General features: G+C 36.9%; 1 protein-coding gene across 1 annotated transcript in view; it reads left to right on the forward strand.

Annotated features, from left to right (window-relative positions):
- The window catches only part of LOC122559046 (receptor-type tyrosine-protein phosphatase gamma-like), a 644,852-nt gene that overhangs the window by 411,798 nt on the left and 215,219 nt on the right, over positions 1 to 17,835 (forward strand). The window contains exon 8 of the mRNA XM_043708214.1: positions 5,525 to 5,705. Within this exon, the coding sequence (XP_043564149.1) occupies positions 5,525 to 5,705 (181 nt within the window). The remainder of the gene's footprint in view (positions 1 to 5,524; positions 5,706 to 17,835) is intronic.

The following is a 17,835-nucleotide window of genomic DNA, read 5'->3' on the forward strand; positions in this document are numbered from 1 at the left end:
TGATCCAGCTCACAAAGAAAACTATCTGTCCTCCTAATTATAGAATTCCCTATAACAACTACTTGTTTTTTGTTCCCCCCTGATCATTAACTGAGTTTGAGTTACTTAATCTACCTGAAACAAAGCTTCCCCTCCTGGATGTGCTGCATTGTTTGAACCTCAGATTCCAGATCATCAATTCTGATCTGGAGTTCTTCCAGCAGCCCACACTTGCTGCAGATGTGGTCATTGCCGTTCCCAATGGGATCAGCCAGCTCCCACATCAAACACCTACAGCACATCATCTGTCCAGCCATCTCTACTTACTTAATTAATTTATACAAATTTATGAGGTAAATAATTTATAGTACTTCTCTATGGTCTTATTCAACTAACCAACTAATAGTTAACTTTTAATCTATCACACGATACACAAGAAATATAGATTGAAACATCTTACCTTAGCAACACACGAGAGTCCCTTTTTTTGGTTAGAGAAGGATGACGGGTGGGAGACACTACAAGTATAGAGTCCTGGGATTCAGCCGCTGCTCAAAGAAAAGTGCTCAAGAACCAGTTGCACTTTCCAGTTTCTTTTTCCACCATGGAGTATCACCTTTTGGTGTTGATTCAGTGAAGTATCCTACAGGCTTCTCTATGCCTAACCCATCTCATTCCCATATCACTGGCATCAATCATTACTTTGAAGAGCTTAGTGAAAATTTGGTGTAGCCAAAAGACAGTGAACAAAATGGATTTCACCTTCTCAAAAGATGTCTGTCCACATCATCTTGGTATTTTTTTGAGCAGTTCATTGGTGGAGCAGCAATAGTGCTGAAATATGGTAAAAACATGCAATCAAAAACACACACCCTCAAAATCTCATCATTTTCTGTTTAGTTTTAGTGGTAGGTTATTCCACTAATGCTGTTTGCAGCATTTGTCCTTGCCTTTCTATGTGACCTAGATAGGTTACTCATGCCTTTGCAAATTCACTTTTTGCAAGATTTATTTTAATTTCAGCTAATAATAATTTCTAAATCAAACCTACTTGCTCTGAGTCATCATTACAAGTGTCACTGTATACTAGTACATCACCATCATTAGAAACACTGACTACCACTTGGTTCATCAGTGTTTGGAAAGTTGTTGGTGTATTTTCTAGGATGAATAATATCATTCAGCATTGGAATAGATTAGTGTAACAAGGGCCAATACGTCTTTAACTCTGGGTTTTAAAGGAATTTGGCATATCTCTTTAACACATTTCTTTTGATAAGAAATCTGGCATTTCCCACCGTGTCAATACAGTCTTCCAAGCAAGCCTTTGTTACTGGATTGATCTTTCTCTAGTCGATGCAGAATCTGGTTGAACCATCAAATTTCAACTCCAACACCACTGGGGAACTCCAGCTGCTTTGTCTAACGTGTATTGGATTTCTGCTTTCATTCAGGCCTATTTCTCTGGACTATTTTATAGTAACCTCAGGCTGTCCTGTGTAGGGGTTTGCTTTCCATAATCCACCAGTTGTAGTCATTTTTAATTTCAAAACTTTAAAATGAACTGGAAGAGCACCATAAATTGAGACTTCCATCCTCTTTATCTGCCATGGCAGACTGCAGCTTCTTCAGTTCTGCAGGGACTCCTCTTGGTCCTCCAGCTTTGACATAAATGCACCCTATGGCCTCCACATTGACTTGGACAGAACAATAAATGTTGAGTTGTTCCTCTTGATGCAGGATTGAAATTTACATTTCACATCAATGTTGGGGAATCCAACACAAAATCCAAAATGCTATTCTACATTCGAGAGAAATCTGAATAAGCAGGATGCAGGTCTTGGAGGGATTTGAAAATTGGGATGAGAATTTTAAAATTATGGGATTATCTCACCAGTGACAGTATTTGTCAGCAAACATATGGTTAACGTGTGAATGACACTTGGTGTGAGTTAGTACATAGGAAGCAAAGGTTTGAATGATCTCAGGTTTATGGAAGGTAGAATGTAAAAGATTAGGAAGGGGTGCATTAGAAGTGTCAAATCTAGAGGTATGGTTAATTGTTTCAAATAGCAGAAGAACTGAGGCAGGAATGGAGTTGCAAATATTATGTTATCTTGGTGTTATGATGCACAGATATGATGCCAAGATTGCAAACCATCTGGTTCAATCCAATACAAGTTGCTCAGGAAAGGGATAAAGTTAGCGATGAGGGAACAGAGTTTGTAGTGGGGACCAAAGACAATGGTCTCAGACTTGCCAAATATTTAATTAATGGAAATTTCAGGTTGTTCAATGCTGAATGTTGGACCATTTGGATGTCCAGCCATTTGAGAACAGCAAAGGGGTCAAGAGAGTTATTGATGAAGTAAAAATGGAGTTATCAATGGATACATGGTCAGCAGTATTTTAAAAATTGTGTGGACTGAGAGATCACATGCAACTGGGGCAGGAGTACGCCATTCAGTATATCGAACATGCTCCACTATTCACTAAAATCATGATAGATCCAATGGTGGCCATGACTCCCATTTTCCTGCCTGATCCCCCAGAATCTTTGACTTCCTTGTTGTTCAAAAACTTATCCAACTCAATACTGAATATATTCATAAACAAATGTTGCAGATCCCTGTTGAAGAGAATTCCAAAGAAGATGAACATTTAAAAAAATCCTTCTGATCTTTGTCTTCATTTGAAGATCTCTTACTTTTGTGAGCCCAGATCTAAATTCCCTTCTCAGCATCTGACCTGCCATGTTCTCTTGGAATCTTACCTCTTTCAAGAAGATCAACTCTCATTCATCTGACTGATGATTAACGATCCAACGTGTTTAATCTTTTCTCATAGGGAATCCCTTTATCCCAGGAATCAGCATAGTGAATGTTGTTTTATCTTCATCCAATACAATTCTACCCTTTCTAAAGTGGGAAGAACAAAATTGTACACAGTGCTCTAGAGTGTGGTCACACTAATGTCCTGCACAAATAAAGCAAGCCTTCACTATTTTTAAATTTACCTTCCTAATTATTTGTTGCACCTGCATGCTAACTTTTTCATGCTTCATGAAAAAAGGATGTCCAGAATCCTTTGTACCACAGTATTCTGCAATCTTTCTCCATTTCAATAACATGCTGCTTTACTGTTCTTCCTGCCAAAGTGGATACTTTTAAAAGTTTCCACATTCTTGTAGTTCTTGAAATGCAACTGCTGCTTTTGTTTGTTTGCCTTTGAAAATAAAAGTGAATATTTTCAAATGTTTGAAGGTTTTCCAGTATGTGATGATCCCACATTGAACATATTTGGCTACATTGAGAAGGTATTCAGTCAAACTGAGCATTAGGGAATGAGTAATACTCCCTTAGATAGGATGACATTAAAGTTGGTAACTAGTATGACTTGGATCTGAAATAGCAGTACGCTTATGAATATTAACTTGTGTTTACAATGAAGTGTCGACTATGCCACCTTCGTGATCCTAGAAAAATTTGTTTTTGGTTCTCCTCACGGTGTGTATGTGATGAAGGACAACACCTGGTGCATAGCTGGGCTTTAAAGGTGGTGCCAAGAGATCCCAGCAGTGGCAAGTACTTCTTTTCTGTCAAAAGGGAATATAGGACAAGTGTATGATAGAGAATTGCATTGTTATGGACCAGACCCCCTGTCAATACTTTAAGTAGTTAGTCTAGACCATAATGTGATGTGAAGTGCTTGTTCCAGTTGTGATGCAACTGGTTAAACCACTCAACATTAAGCAAAACAATTTATTTAAACTCCAAAGTTAAAATACAAAAGAAGTCAGAGGAATTTAGAATAACATACTAATGGAAAACTTAAACCAAATAATAAATACTGTACCCATTACTAATTAATTGTTCCAATGTAGTAATATCCCATAAACAGACCTCTTGACAAAAAGGTACATTCACACACAGATTCTTAACTGCCATTTTTCAATCCAGGAGGGCAGAACATCAAGAGAGATTTCAGATAAGGTCACAGTTAAGAATCATTTACTAAAACTTGCAACCCTTCTGGGACCCCGACAGCTTCCAATTGCTACAGCTAAACAAACTAGAAAGTCTGATCTAGGAGAGCGGCCACTCCCCTTCCACTACTATAATCGTTGTTAAACAAAAAACCTAAAGACCTCTTAACCTATTGACATGCCGGACCCAGTAGTCACTTCGGCACCTCTGCCTTTACAACCACTTTTCAAAAAACACAAGACAAAATAATCTTCACGTGCATAACTAATGAGATTAATTTTGGAGATTAATGTGAGAAATTTCACTAGATCTGTTGCAGAGTATCCTTTCATGAAATTAGTCAACACTGACAATGAACCAACCTCTGTTAAAATTCATTCTTCTGTTTCTTGTTGGATTGCCCATCCTCTACCTGTGCTAGTTTATCGGCCCTTACACATCAGCTATTATTTTGTGCATTAACTTTTCATGTGTCACCTATCAAATGCATTTACTGATTTCCTATTATCCATTCTATTTACTATTTTTTTAAATTCTTGTTACATCTTCAAAGAACTCTATTAAAATCATCAACCACAATTTTTCTTCACAAAATCATGTTAATTCTGCTGATTGTATAAAGATTTTCCAAATGTCCCGCCATTCCTTTTTCAGAATGAATTTTAGTAACTTCTCAAGGATAGATCCTTTGGAGACACCACATATAATTGTACAAGAATATCAGGAGTAGCCATTGATGATACTTATGAGATAAAGTTAAAAATCACACAATGCTAGGTTATAGTCCAACAGGTTTATTTGGAACTACAAGCTTTTGGAATGCTGCTCCTTCATCAGGTAGACGTGAATTAAATTAGGCAAATGCATCTGTAACATTGCAATTTTTGGTCTAGTTTTGCCTTCTATTGTAAGTTACTATGTCAGCATTTTCATTCAGCATTTTCTTTTCAGCTGGCGTTAACCATGAGATATAAAGATGGAAAGGTTTCATAAGTTTCTCTCCCAGTTTTATAATTGACCTATATATGAAAGCAGTTTGTATTCATTAACTGATTATGGTCAATGTTTTGGGCAATTTACATGAAAATATAAAATTGGTTAATTGTCACAATGAATTAATAATAAAATTGGCAAAATATACTGTCAAAACATCAATTTTAATGTTTGTCATAGCTTGTCAAAATAAGAACTAAGGCAAAACAAGTTCATGAGCATTGATTTTATGAATAGTTTTGCAACCTCACACAATATCAGCTTTGGTATCAGAGTTTTCTAGCATTTTACATCCTCGATATTCCATTATTACATTAGATTCTTTGCAGTGTGGGAACAGACCCTTCGGCCCAAGCAGGCCACACCGAAACTCCGAAGAGTAATCCACCCAGACCCATTTCCCTCTAACTAATTGACCTAACACTGTGGGGCAATTTGGCAAGGCCAATTCACCTAACCTGCACATCTTTGGACTGTGGGAGGAAACCGGAGCACCCGGAGGAAACCCACAAATGACTTATTTTCTAACCAGCATTAATTTCTTCTCATTTGATTGCTTTGTGCAGCTGGAAGCCTTTTACTCCATATTTACTACTGAACAGCAAGACCATGTCAAATCAGTAGAGTACTTGAGGAACAACTTCCGACCACAACAGAAACTGAATGACAGAGTGGTTTATAAGTCTGCAGTCAAAGACTCATGGAGCCAGGCAACTGAGAACCCTGGGGTCCTGCATAATACAGAAGGTAGTTTTCTTATGCTGAGCTTTTTTATCAAGTTTCTATGTTAGTTAAAATAATATACAGAATATAGAGTTAAATGATTTATGAATTCAAAATCAGTAAGATAGAGCAGCATGTTACCTCACTGAACCAGATTCAGATTAATCTAATGCTTCAAATTGAATATGACTCTTCAGAATCGAGTAAGATTTTCTGAAAAATTGTTCTTCAAGACAAAATGGGTTTCATTTATGCCTGCATTGAAACAGTGATTACACTTCAAAATTACTTCAGACCACTTTTGAGCATTCTTCCAAAACCATCATATGCTGTAGGAAAGCCTTTTCCTAAAAGTAAGTTCTTTATTCCCTCCTTGCAACAGCAGCTGCATTTTTCTTTGTCTTGATATCAAATTTCTTAATCTTTTATAAATGCAAAGGAAACTTTATTAATTACAAACAGTAATTTGAAAGTATCAGTGTGCTTCATCCTGAAATAAGCTGAGTGTATTGACATTCTATGTCAGGCTGAAAAAGGACACTGCTTTCACTTTATAAAGTTTATTTGGTAATTCTTTGTAGTTTGTTTAAAATGAGACAACATGTCATAAACCAAAATTAAAAGTCATTTCCACACGAGGAAATTGTTACAAAAGTGTGCACAAAATAACTCTTAACCACAAGCCAACAATTTTTTCAAGATAGCACTGTTTAAATCAATAATTTGGCTCTTAACTTAGCAAAGTATTTTACAAACTATTAACTATCACAGTAATTGCTTCATGGCTGATTCAGGCATTTTTGTTTTATTGTTAGCTAATGTTTAATACTGCAAAGTAATAGATTAATTAAGGCTCTACAATACATAGGCATTGGTTCTCTAATTATCTCAGCAGATACTAAAATTAAAAACTTTTTTGGAGGGAGAAAGTTTTCATGTTCTCAAACTAAATGGTTCATGCATAGCTTTCAAGATATTTGCTAATCTCAAAGTTAATCTCAAGATGCTGAGGCCACTGAAATTAGTCTAACATTGTCTTCAAAGAGACAAGCTAATTTAGCACATTGTTAGGAACAAACATGGAATGTTCATAAGGTAGCTTGGAGGAAGTACAGATGGAAAGTTGATTGATAAACAGAGATATAGTAAATTAGTTTGGGAAGAATGCTTGGAAAGTATGTACACCAAGCAGTGTTGGCTCACTTACGTTCTTGGATTCTGTGGATCATCTGGTCCGGTTATAGGGTTCAGAATTTCAAAATTTGCTGATTTCACAAAAGTAGAAGATTTGACAAATATTTAGGAGAATTATATAGACTTCAGGAAGCTGTAGGTTAGCAAACAAACAAATCTTATTTATTATAAATAAGTGTAAAGTACTGCATGAAAGGTAGGATACATTTAATGGAAGTATACTGAAGGATGTAGAGGAACAGAAGGAATTCAAACTCACAGTTCAGTAAATGTGCAGACACAATTCATTGTTTAAAGTAGTACCAGAATTTTGGGCTTTTTGAATAGCTACAAATTGCATTACAGGAAAAAAATGATCATTTATTTGTACAAATACTGATTCAGCCAAAATTAAATTGTAATAGGAAGCTTTGCACAACCTATTATAGAAACAAGACTAAAAGGAAATAAAGCATTCACTATAAATTCACCAGAATGATATAAGGGATTGGAAGTAAGAGGATAACAGGACCGAGATGATTGGACCATTTCCACCTGTGTAGAGATAATGAACAGCAAATTTAACAGAACTATTTAGAATGCCTGATTTTGAAAAATGAAAATGGAATGACTATTCTGTGTGACTGGGAAGTTTGTCCATGTGATCATCATTTAAAATTATTCCGATTAAAAGTGAGGACAGTAATTCAGAAACTATTTATGTGCATTGTGGATTGGTGGAGCATGGAATGGTTTGGCAGAGGAAAAAGGTAATCACTGGGACAGTTGCATCCAATACCCGGAAACATGAAGAAATCTTTAAAGCAGAGGATAATACTTGGCAAAGAGATTAATGTCCAATTACTCTAGCAAATAACAAATATTCCTAGTACCTTGGCTTTTGTGGAGAGGAACAAAGCTGTTTGTTCATTACATTTTTCACATGCTGTTCAGTGCATCAGGTACCACTTAAAGGCTTCTAGTGGCCCAGGTCACCAAAGTTGGCCACTGATAATCTGCAGCAGGGTCATACAGACAGGCCACAAGATCAGCGCTGCTGACCTGACACCCAATTTCATAGCACATGTGCATCAGCCAGCAATCTCACCCCTGGGGAAGCTTGAAAGTTCTACCTGTTACTTCTATAATTATAATTGGTTCAAAATGGAAGAGGGCAGTCAATACTGTAGAGAAGCAGTTGACTACGTGTAAATGGAACCTTAAATAAACTTGCAGAATGAGCATGCAAAATACTTTTAACACATTATTGTCAAATTAAAGAGACTGTAAAGTGCAAGCAAATCACTCAGGTTTGTTTCAGAGGAATTGAAATGGTAAGATGAGACATTGACCACAGTTGAAGAACCATGAACAATTTTGATTACAACATAAAATAAAGTTCTGGAGGTACTGCAGAGGTGGAAAAAGATCTTACAAGGATGTTACTGAAAATACAACTGTCAACAGAGAATGAACAGGCTCAGCAAAGGGGTCACCTAATAGAAAATGTTAACAGACATGATGTAACAGACATGGGAGATTCTATTTCCAGTTGTTGGGAAGAACAAGGAAATGGCCTACTAGCATTATTGCTGGATTATTAACGTAGAGACCCTAATGTTCTGGGGACCGGGTTCAAATCCCACCAGGGCAGATGGTGGAATTTGAATGCAGGAAAATAAAATCTAGAATTAAGGGTTAATAATGACCGTGAATCCATTGCCATTTGTTGGAAAGACCCATCTGGTTCACTAATGTCCTTTAGGAAAGGAAATCTGCCATCCTTACCTGGTCTAGCCTACATGTGATTCCAGAAGAACAGCTTGACTCTTAACTGTCCTCTGTGCAATCAATGCTAGCCCAGTCAGCGAAGCCCTCATCGCACAAATAGTAAAATAAAGGTTATTAAGAAATCAAAGACAGATTTATAAAGAAACTTCCCCCATAAAGTGGTGAGAATGTGAACTCTGATATCACAGAGAGTTGCTGAGGCAAATATATTTAATGAAAAACAAATCAACAAATGAATGAACAGGGAATAAAGACTTATGCTAATAATTTTAAATGCTTGGGGGATGCCGGTGTGGGACTGGGGTGTACAAAGTTAAAAATCACACAACACCAGGTTATAGTCCAACAGGTTTAATTGGAAGCACTAGCTTTTGGAGCACCACGCCTTCATCAAGTGGATGTGGGGGACACAAATGTAAGACACAGAATTTATAGCAAAAGTTTACAGTGTGACGTAACTGAAATTATACATTGAAAAATACTTTGTTTGTTAAGTCTCTCATCTGTTAGAATAACCATGATACTTTCACTTCTTTCTTCTGTAAATTACAAAACTTTTTTTAAAAGTTATATTCTCAGGTCAATTGTAACAATTGGTGTCAGCCCAGATAAGATGTTAAGATGTTGAAGGTGTTAGCCCCCTGTGTTCCCTGTCTGTGCCATAATGTTTAGACTGATTCTATTCGAAAAAGTGAGTTAACAGAGTCTTACATGGATTCATGCAGTTTTTGAGCAAAGTACAATGTAACTCTGCAAGTACAAATTCCAGTTAAACCTGTTGGACTATAACCTGGTGTTGTGTGATTTTTAATTTTAAATGAAGTAAAGCACAAAAGTCTGGTTGGGAAGGGTGGCCTGTTTTGTGCTGTATATTTTATGTATTTCTATCTAATACAAAAGAGAAGTTTTTTTGCAACTAATTACAATATCATTCAATATGCAAGATTATTCAGGGTTTCTTAAACAAGAAATGCAAAAAGGATTTACAATGTAATCAAAAATGATTTGACTGGTTTAGACTTGATCATTCTCTGACAATGATTGGTAATTATATGCATCGCAGCATTAAGATCAGCTAATTCAAAGATAGAATATTTCTGAACCAGAAAGAAGGTTAGAATTTTTATGGTGCCTTTCATAATCATCAGCCATCTAAAGGCACTTTGCAACTAATGAAGAGCTTCTGAATTATAGTCACTGTTATAGAAAATGTGGCAGTAAACTCCCAAAAATAGCATTATGATAATGACCAAATTACCTGCTTTTGTGATGTTGCTTGAAGGATATATGGTGAACAGAATAGTGTTGAAAAGTGTGGCATTGGAAAAGCCCAGCAGGTCAAGCAACATCCGAGGAACAGGAGAACTGAAGTTTCAAGCATAAGGCCTTCTTCAGGAATGTAGGGGGGAAAAGGGGGCTGAGAGATAAATAAGACATTGAGGGAATGCTGCGGAGAATGTAGCTGGGAAGGTGATAGGTAGATGCTGGTGACAGGGGGAGGTGTGTGGAGCAAATAGGTGGGAAGGAAGATGGACAGGTAGGACAGTTCAAGAGGGCAGTGCCGAGTTGGAGGATTGGATCTGGGATGAGGTGGAGGGAGGGGAGATGAGGAAACTGGTGAAATAGACATTGATGCCAAGTGGTTGAAGGGTCCCAGGGCAGAAGATGAGGTGTTGTTCCTCCAGGTGTCGGGTGACCTGGATTTAATGGTGGAGGAGGCCCAGGAGATGCATGCCCTTGGTGGAGTGGGAGGAGGAGTTGAAGTAGTCAGCCACAAGACGGTGGGGTTGTTTGGTGCATGTGTCCCAGAGATGTTCCCTGAAATGTTCTGCGAGTTGGTGTCCTGTCTCCCAATGTAGAGAAGATACATCAAGAGGAATGGACACATTAGACGAAGTGTTTAGATGTGCTGGAAAATTTCTGCCAGATATGGAAGTATGCTTTGGGTCCTTGGATGGAGGTTAGTGGATAGGTGTGGAAGCAGGTTTTGCACCTCTTGTGGCAGCAAGGAAAGATGCTGGGAGTGGAGGGTGGGTTGGTGGGGGGCATGGTCCTAACAAGGGAGTTGTGGAGGGAATGGTCTCTGTGGAATGCTGATAGGGTTGGAAGGGAAATATATCTCTGGTGGTGGGGTCTGATTGTAGGTGGTGAAAATGGCAGAGGATAATGCGCTGTATCCGGAGATTAGTGGGGTGGCATAACTTGCTCTTCTTCACAGTAGGGATCTTGTACTAGTTAATAGATGGAGCTTCAGTTTAACATCTCATTTAAAAGCAGGCATCTCTGGTAGTGCAGTACTCCCCCTCCGTTCAACCTGAAGCAATTGATATGACAATACACTGTTCACAGGCAATTGCAGAAGGTATTCTTCATGCAGTCTTAAATTACAGTATAAGCTTAACTGGAAAATTTTCAACATGGAACCATACAAGATAATTCTGGTAAAACAAATGACTTTAATGTTATCGTTACTGAAAAAAGTATGTTTCATAATTGGTTTATAATGTTTTTATAATAACAACACATTGAAGCTTTCATTTGTAAATTGCCTTTAATGTAATGAAATGTCTCAAGGTACTTGCAAGCATTGCATGATGTATTATGAGACATTTCAGGAGATTTTGGTTGGCTGACCAACAGCTTATCAGACAGGTAAGTTTTAAGAAATGCTTTGAAGGCGAAAAGTGAGGTGGAGGATGGGGGTAATCTGGGCCCAGATAACAGAAGGTCATCAATCGTGGAAAAGTGAAAAGCTGTCAGATGCGCAAGATACAAAAATAGAAGAGAGCACACATATCAGAGGGCTCTAGTCTGCAAGAGATTAAGAAACAGAAAGGAGCAAGGCTATTGAAGGATTTGTAAACAAGCTTAAGAATTTATAAAATCAAGATTTTTTTGTGTTTCGACATGTTTAAATAATTTAGCAGCACTTGTGGGCTAATACTTTCTATTTTATCTATCCTATAACTTGAATTAGTGAAGAATGAAAAATTCAGTGCTGAACAGGCGAGTTCAATTGAGTCTGATTGTGAAGTGTTTATGACTGTGACATTATTGTGTCTTACTGGAGATCACTGGTCGAATCAATTTGAGTCAAATTAAACAATCTCAAGAAAACTCACTGAAGTGAAATTAAATTGGAACTGAGGCACGCTGTATGTATGTAAACAACAAATTGATCTAAAATCAAGAACTCAGAGCAAAACCAGTCTTGTTAATAACCCAAGCTACCTAACTTGATCTCTGCTACATGAACTCATCAATTAACAGAAATATTAAATATTTGCAAAACTTAACTTGAATCTTACAAAAATAACTAAGTAGGTAAATGTTGGAAATCCGAAGTAAAGACATTAACTTTTCAAAACATAAAGCAGCTGAAAGGGGAAGGTATTTTAACAGTTTGGCTGGAAATTAGCATGTTAGCAAGTCCCTATTCAGATGCTCAACTTCCTTTCAGATTCCAGTTCTGAAGGAGCTTCTCTGTTCAATTTCTATTTGAGTCCCATCTTTTTGAAATGTCCACCATTCTTGGTTGTCTTTAGCAGAGTTAATGGAAGTATTACTTTATTTTATTGAAAAAGACATAGTAAAGCACATAGTTTGTATCTTGATTCTTGAAAATATTTTGCTTATTGCAAATAGGATTTACTTTGAGTAATAGCAGATCATTTTAAATCTGTTTGACATCATTAGTTGCTGAGTTTATAAGACATTAACAATTGATGAGGCACTATTAAAAGAAATAAAATGATTCAGAATAATCACAGCTTTCTTCATAGTTTGCTGTGAAAACAGATTGATTAAACTTGAAGGATTTCACTTATTTGACCAATGGAAATTTTACTTTATCACATAATTGAAATAAGGTTTTTATTTTTAAACAATTTCTGCAGAGGATGGTTGGCACAGTAGCTTTACAAAATCCGTGCTTTAAGTCAATGATATTTGTTCATTATGGGCATTACCATTCATCCCACTATAAGCACCCTAAAATAATTTAATGGCCATTTATCTCATTGTTCCTTTTGGAATGTCATTGTAATTCATTGGCCTAAATGGCTCTGCTATTCTTAAATTGTTTTTGTATCTTTACACTCTTCAGTTGTCATATGAAGGAGTAGAAAGATTTTCAGATTAATTAATAATCTGACAAGCTGCAATATGAATATTCCTTCCATGGCCAGATGTATCTTAGATTAGCTGATAGGATGGTGAGTCTGTGATGTGATGTGGTGTGGTGTGATATGATGATGACCTGCAACTATCGCACTGTGAAACATACATAGCTCCTATAACATGGGGACGAGACCTGAGTTAAATATTGCTTATGAATTCAATTAACTTTTATTACAGCTCTTGGCATTTACATACACAGCAATCACTGCAATGCATGTTTTGGCTCAAGCTAAGCAATTCGGATGTAGTGTAGCACACTTCCCTCATGTGTCATGACTCAAGAGGGCAGAACCCAGTAAGATGGAGACTGAGAGGTTCATACCATTAAGTCATTTGCCATGATATGGTGATGATATCATGAGTGTCTCCCTTATAGGTATATCGCATATCTGTTGCAAGAACAACAATAATAAGACAACAGTCTGAAATGGCAAGAGTTTTATGGAGTCCACAACTCCAAAAAACGAATTGTAACTTTGTGTGATTATATAAAGTGGGTGAGTAATGGGGTGATATTGGTGATAACAAATCAACATTTCTCCCAATTTTAATTTCTATTTATTTGAGGTGTAAAATGGTTTGTTATATGGAGCATCCAACCATATCAACTGTAAATGAATATTGCACTGCATCTGAGTACAGGAATAAACAACAGTAAATTTGAAAAAGTGTAGTTGATCCTCTGTCACAGTCAGAGATCAGCTAGAAATTTAATCTCGACTTTTATGACTGAATTATGGGGTTAATTATTAAACTTTTTTTATGAAAAGAATCACAATTTTCATTCATACTCAATGAAAATGTTTAGATTACATTTAAACTGTTCTAAGACATTATACTCATTGCTATACTCCCCAGAATTCAAATGAGATTAAAAATGGCAGTTCCCCTGAACCCATCAGGTATATGTTCACAGTTGCCTTTGAATGGAGAACAGTGTAAACAAAACATATACAGAGATGCACGAGCAGCCACAGCAAGAGGTTATTATCTTACTCCCTAGTGATTTCATTGCAAAGTGGTTCTTTTTTTTTGTTTTTCTGAAGAAAAAGCCTTCTATTGATGCCATTTTATTGTAATTTCTTCCTTATCACTATTCTAGGCTAGTAAATTGAATTGGTCAATAAAATAATTCTACTTTACTGACATATGCTGCAGACGAATTATGAGAAGGTTCATATTGGTGGTGACTTAAAAATTGAATCATTCAATTTATCATTTGAAAAACATAAGTGTTCTATAAAGTGATTTTACATTCAGTATTGCTGTGTATATACATTGCTCTGAGTTAAGATGATTTTAACTTATGTAATTTCAATTGAATAGTGAGAGCTGATAATGAGGGGCAACTTGACAATGATGAATAGCCAAACTAGATGGGGAAATAAGTTGATAGCAGACTGTGAAGCCACTTATCCAGAATGATTCAGCTATCTTAGAATTTTGATGTTTGTTCGCTCTTCTAATGAATTCATCAGATGTCATTAATATTTGGTGTTTGTTTTATCACTCCATAATTTTTAAATTTGCATCTTTCAATACTCATCACTTTAAAAATAGATTTAAAGTTAACACAAGTAAGAAAAACGTTAAAATATGTCAGTAATGTTCTGAAAGTTGTGACTATTCACAGATATTAAAAGTCTCACTTTAAAACACTATGACATATCAAAAGTTGAAGTAGCAGATTCTTTACTATAGTTTATTTTTCATTTGCAAATTAATTAATTTAATTTAATTACACTCTTAGAAAATGCTGCAAAGACCTTAGTCCTCACTTCTTTGTTTAGATGCATACAATTATGATATATAATCACCAGGATAGAAATTGAACATTGATGTCAGGTGTGGAATGGACAAAATATATTCAAAAACTCAAATATGTTGTTGACTCCAGAAGTGCATCTCATTTGATGTTAAATCAAATGATCTTTAAAGCCCAAGGCATCCATCTGAATCAGTCAGTGTGCAGAATTTGAAATGCACACTGGTTATGCAAACCAGGATCAAACTCCTAGCATAAGATCCCAACATGAAATGTTATTGTAATTAGTGTGATCTTTAAAGGGTTACCAAAAAAGACACAAAAACATTGTAAGTGTTTGTATTTTGTAGTGTCCTGAGGAGTAGAAGTGCTATTACTGTACTGACCATGAGTTAGCTGCTGTTAGCTGGACACATATAGCACCACGCCCACTTCTTTTGCAGGACCTATCTCAAGGCTGCTGATGATCCACATTACTGTTACATGTGCTAATATGTTACTTCCAAATAATCTCTTTGCACTTAAAGTTCATGGGTTAAACAAATTTAGCATTGGCTTTGAACTAGCGTAGAATGGTATGTTAAGTGATAATTCTACTGACCAGTCACCTACTTCGGGTACAAACCCAATTTCTAATTCACTCTTCCAGACAACTTGTCAAACTGAAATTGCAGAATTCATCATCTTAATGTAATAGGTGGTTTTGTGTTCATGTACATCTTTAGCTCTCCTCTTCTTTGTGTCTTTCTCATCCTCTGTTATTCTGCTTCCTTTTTTAACTTTTATTTGTTCCTGTCTTGCTTCTTTTTGGCTTGGCATGATATATTAATAGCAATCAAAAGCAATGGAAGCTGCATTTGAAAGTGAGTTGTACAGCAAATGTGGCCCACATTGGCCTTCTACCAGTTCTCATAATCATTTATGCCTCCTCCTGTCATTGCTGTGATGTCCTTTAACTCTTTGTTTTCCTGCTATCTCAGTGGCTAGAATTCCCTTTTGATCAACCAGCTATTGTGTAGATGGGAGTTGCACAAGGGAACCTGACAGAATCCCTATTGTAGTAGACTCCAGCATAATTGCTTGAAAAATTGATTACTTCACACTAGGAACTCTTCAAAAGTCTAAATTTTAAGAAGCCAATTCAGAATGTTACAATGAAATTAGGTAAATAGTTACTCAGGACAGGTTAAACTATTAAATATATTGTCAAACTTTTCCTGAGTAACTGTTCAACTGACCCCACACCTATCTTGCACACCTCAACTACATCTCTCCTAAACAATTTATAGCCCCAAGACTCTGTACTGACACCTCCACTCCTGGGATTCAGCCCTCCTTCTTCCACTACAGAATTTGATCACCTCTCACCCATCCAAGAACTGACCCCTTTCTCCCCAGTCACTGGGCATCTCCGTCTAACCTGCCAGATGCAAGCGTCGCTTTCTAGACTTGAATATGACCCCCATGCCCACTGGACGTAGACTAAACCCAACCACCATCTCACTTCTAGGTCCATACACCCCAAACCCAACATTCACACTCCCCACCCCTGCCATGTTTAATTTTCCCATTCATTCATCATACCCTAAACACTACACCACTAACCTGACCTCCTTGCACCCTACCCACCTGGCATCCTATCCACTACTCTTCTGATATCTTACCCCAGCACCCTCTCTACCTGGCACTTTACTTGGTGCTGTAACGTTTACTCATCTAGCATCTACTCTGTTAACATCCAAACTAGTGCACCATACTTTCAAGCTTGACGGACCAAAGGGTATGATCCTACCTGGCACCATGGTGTTCTATCAGCTGGTACCCTACTCTCCTAACAATCTGGCAACCAATTCCCTAGCACTCTAATACATCACATTTACCTTATATATTTACCAATTGATAGTAGTTGTCAAAATGGCTGTCAGGATCTTTAAATTTCAGAATGTTTGCAACATTTAAAAGGCATCTGGATGCGTATATGAATAGGAAGGGTTTGGAGGGATGTGGACCAGGTGCTGACAGGTCTGACTAGGTTGGCTGGGATATCTGGTCGGCATGGATGAGTCGGACCAAACTGTCTATTTCCATGCGGTTCATCTCTATGACCCTGTGACTACTGTGAAAAGGGTGGTTTGCATTCCTTGGACAGTTGTACATTACAAAAGAACTGTCAGAATGGAAGCATGGTCTACAATTCTGAGGGAGCCATGAGTAGAATCTCCTCTCAGAAATGTGGACCTCTATCCTTTCACAAAAAGCAAGGGTCGGTGTGGCATTCTGCATGAGATTGTTACTCACTCAAGATTCAGCCCATTGTTTTCCTCCCAATCCCCAACTCGCGTCACTACTCCATACATCTTCCTCATCAAGCTCCCTTCCCAAGTCTCCTCACTATTTTCATCACCCTCCCACCAGGATCCCACCAAATGGCCAAAGCGCCATTTGGATTGAAAATTGGATTGAAAGTTCAATAATCTCAGTTCTGTTAAGTGCAACTGACACTCCTCTGTTTTCTGAACCAGATGTCTCTGTCTTATGCACGTGTTCTCTTTCAATGTTTCCAAATGCAGAATCAGTTCAAATAAAATGAGATTTGCTTTGATTTGTTAGTTCTTTACTACATTACAGACAAATCTGACTTGTTTTAAAAAGCTTTCCTACTCTTTCAAATTGCCTTTTTCTTTTGGATGAGAGCATCAGGCACATCAGAGTACAAAGCATTGTCTTGGTCAATCTACATTTGAAAACACTTGTTCCAATAAATTTTTCAAATCTAACTCATATTTCTTTATAAACTTTACCCATAATGTATGCTGTGTCTTTGGAAAATCACATATCAATGTGAATCACATCTTCAGTTTCACCTATAATCTTTAAAAAATATTGCTAGTATATTTCAAAAGTTTTATACTTTCAGGTTCAATTCAACGATTTTTTTTGTATTTTTCCGTTTAGGTCTGACAAACCGATTTGAAAATGTGTCAATCTGCAAATGTGCAGTAACCATTCACTATATTTTCCCTTCTGAGGGGGAGTGATGCATGCAATTGAAATTAGATTAGAAAAGGATAATTGTTCAGAACCTCAGACTGCCTTATTAATCACAATTTCACAGTAAAAATGTTACTAATAAGTTTTCCACTTGACTAAATTGGTCTTTAAACTGCAAATGGGAAAGTTTGGTATAATTTGAATAGAAATCTATAATCTTCAATTAATCACAAACACTTCAAGATTAAACTTTGT

This window comes from Chiloscyllium plagiosum, chromosome 18, assembly GCF_004010195.1.
Source record: "Chiloscyllium plagiosum isolate BGI_BamShark_2017 chromosome 18, ASM401019v2, whole genome shotgun sequence".
Lineage (NCBI taxonomy): Eukaryota > Metazoa > Chordata > Chondrichthyes > Orectolobiformes > Hemiscylliidae > Chiloscyllium > Chiloscyllium plagiosum.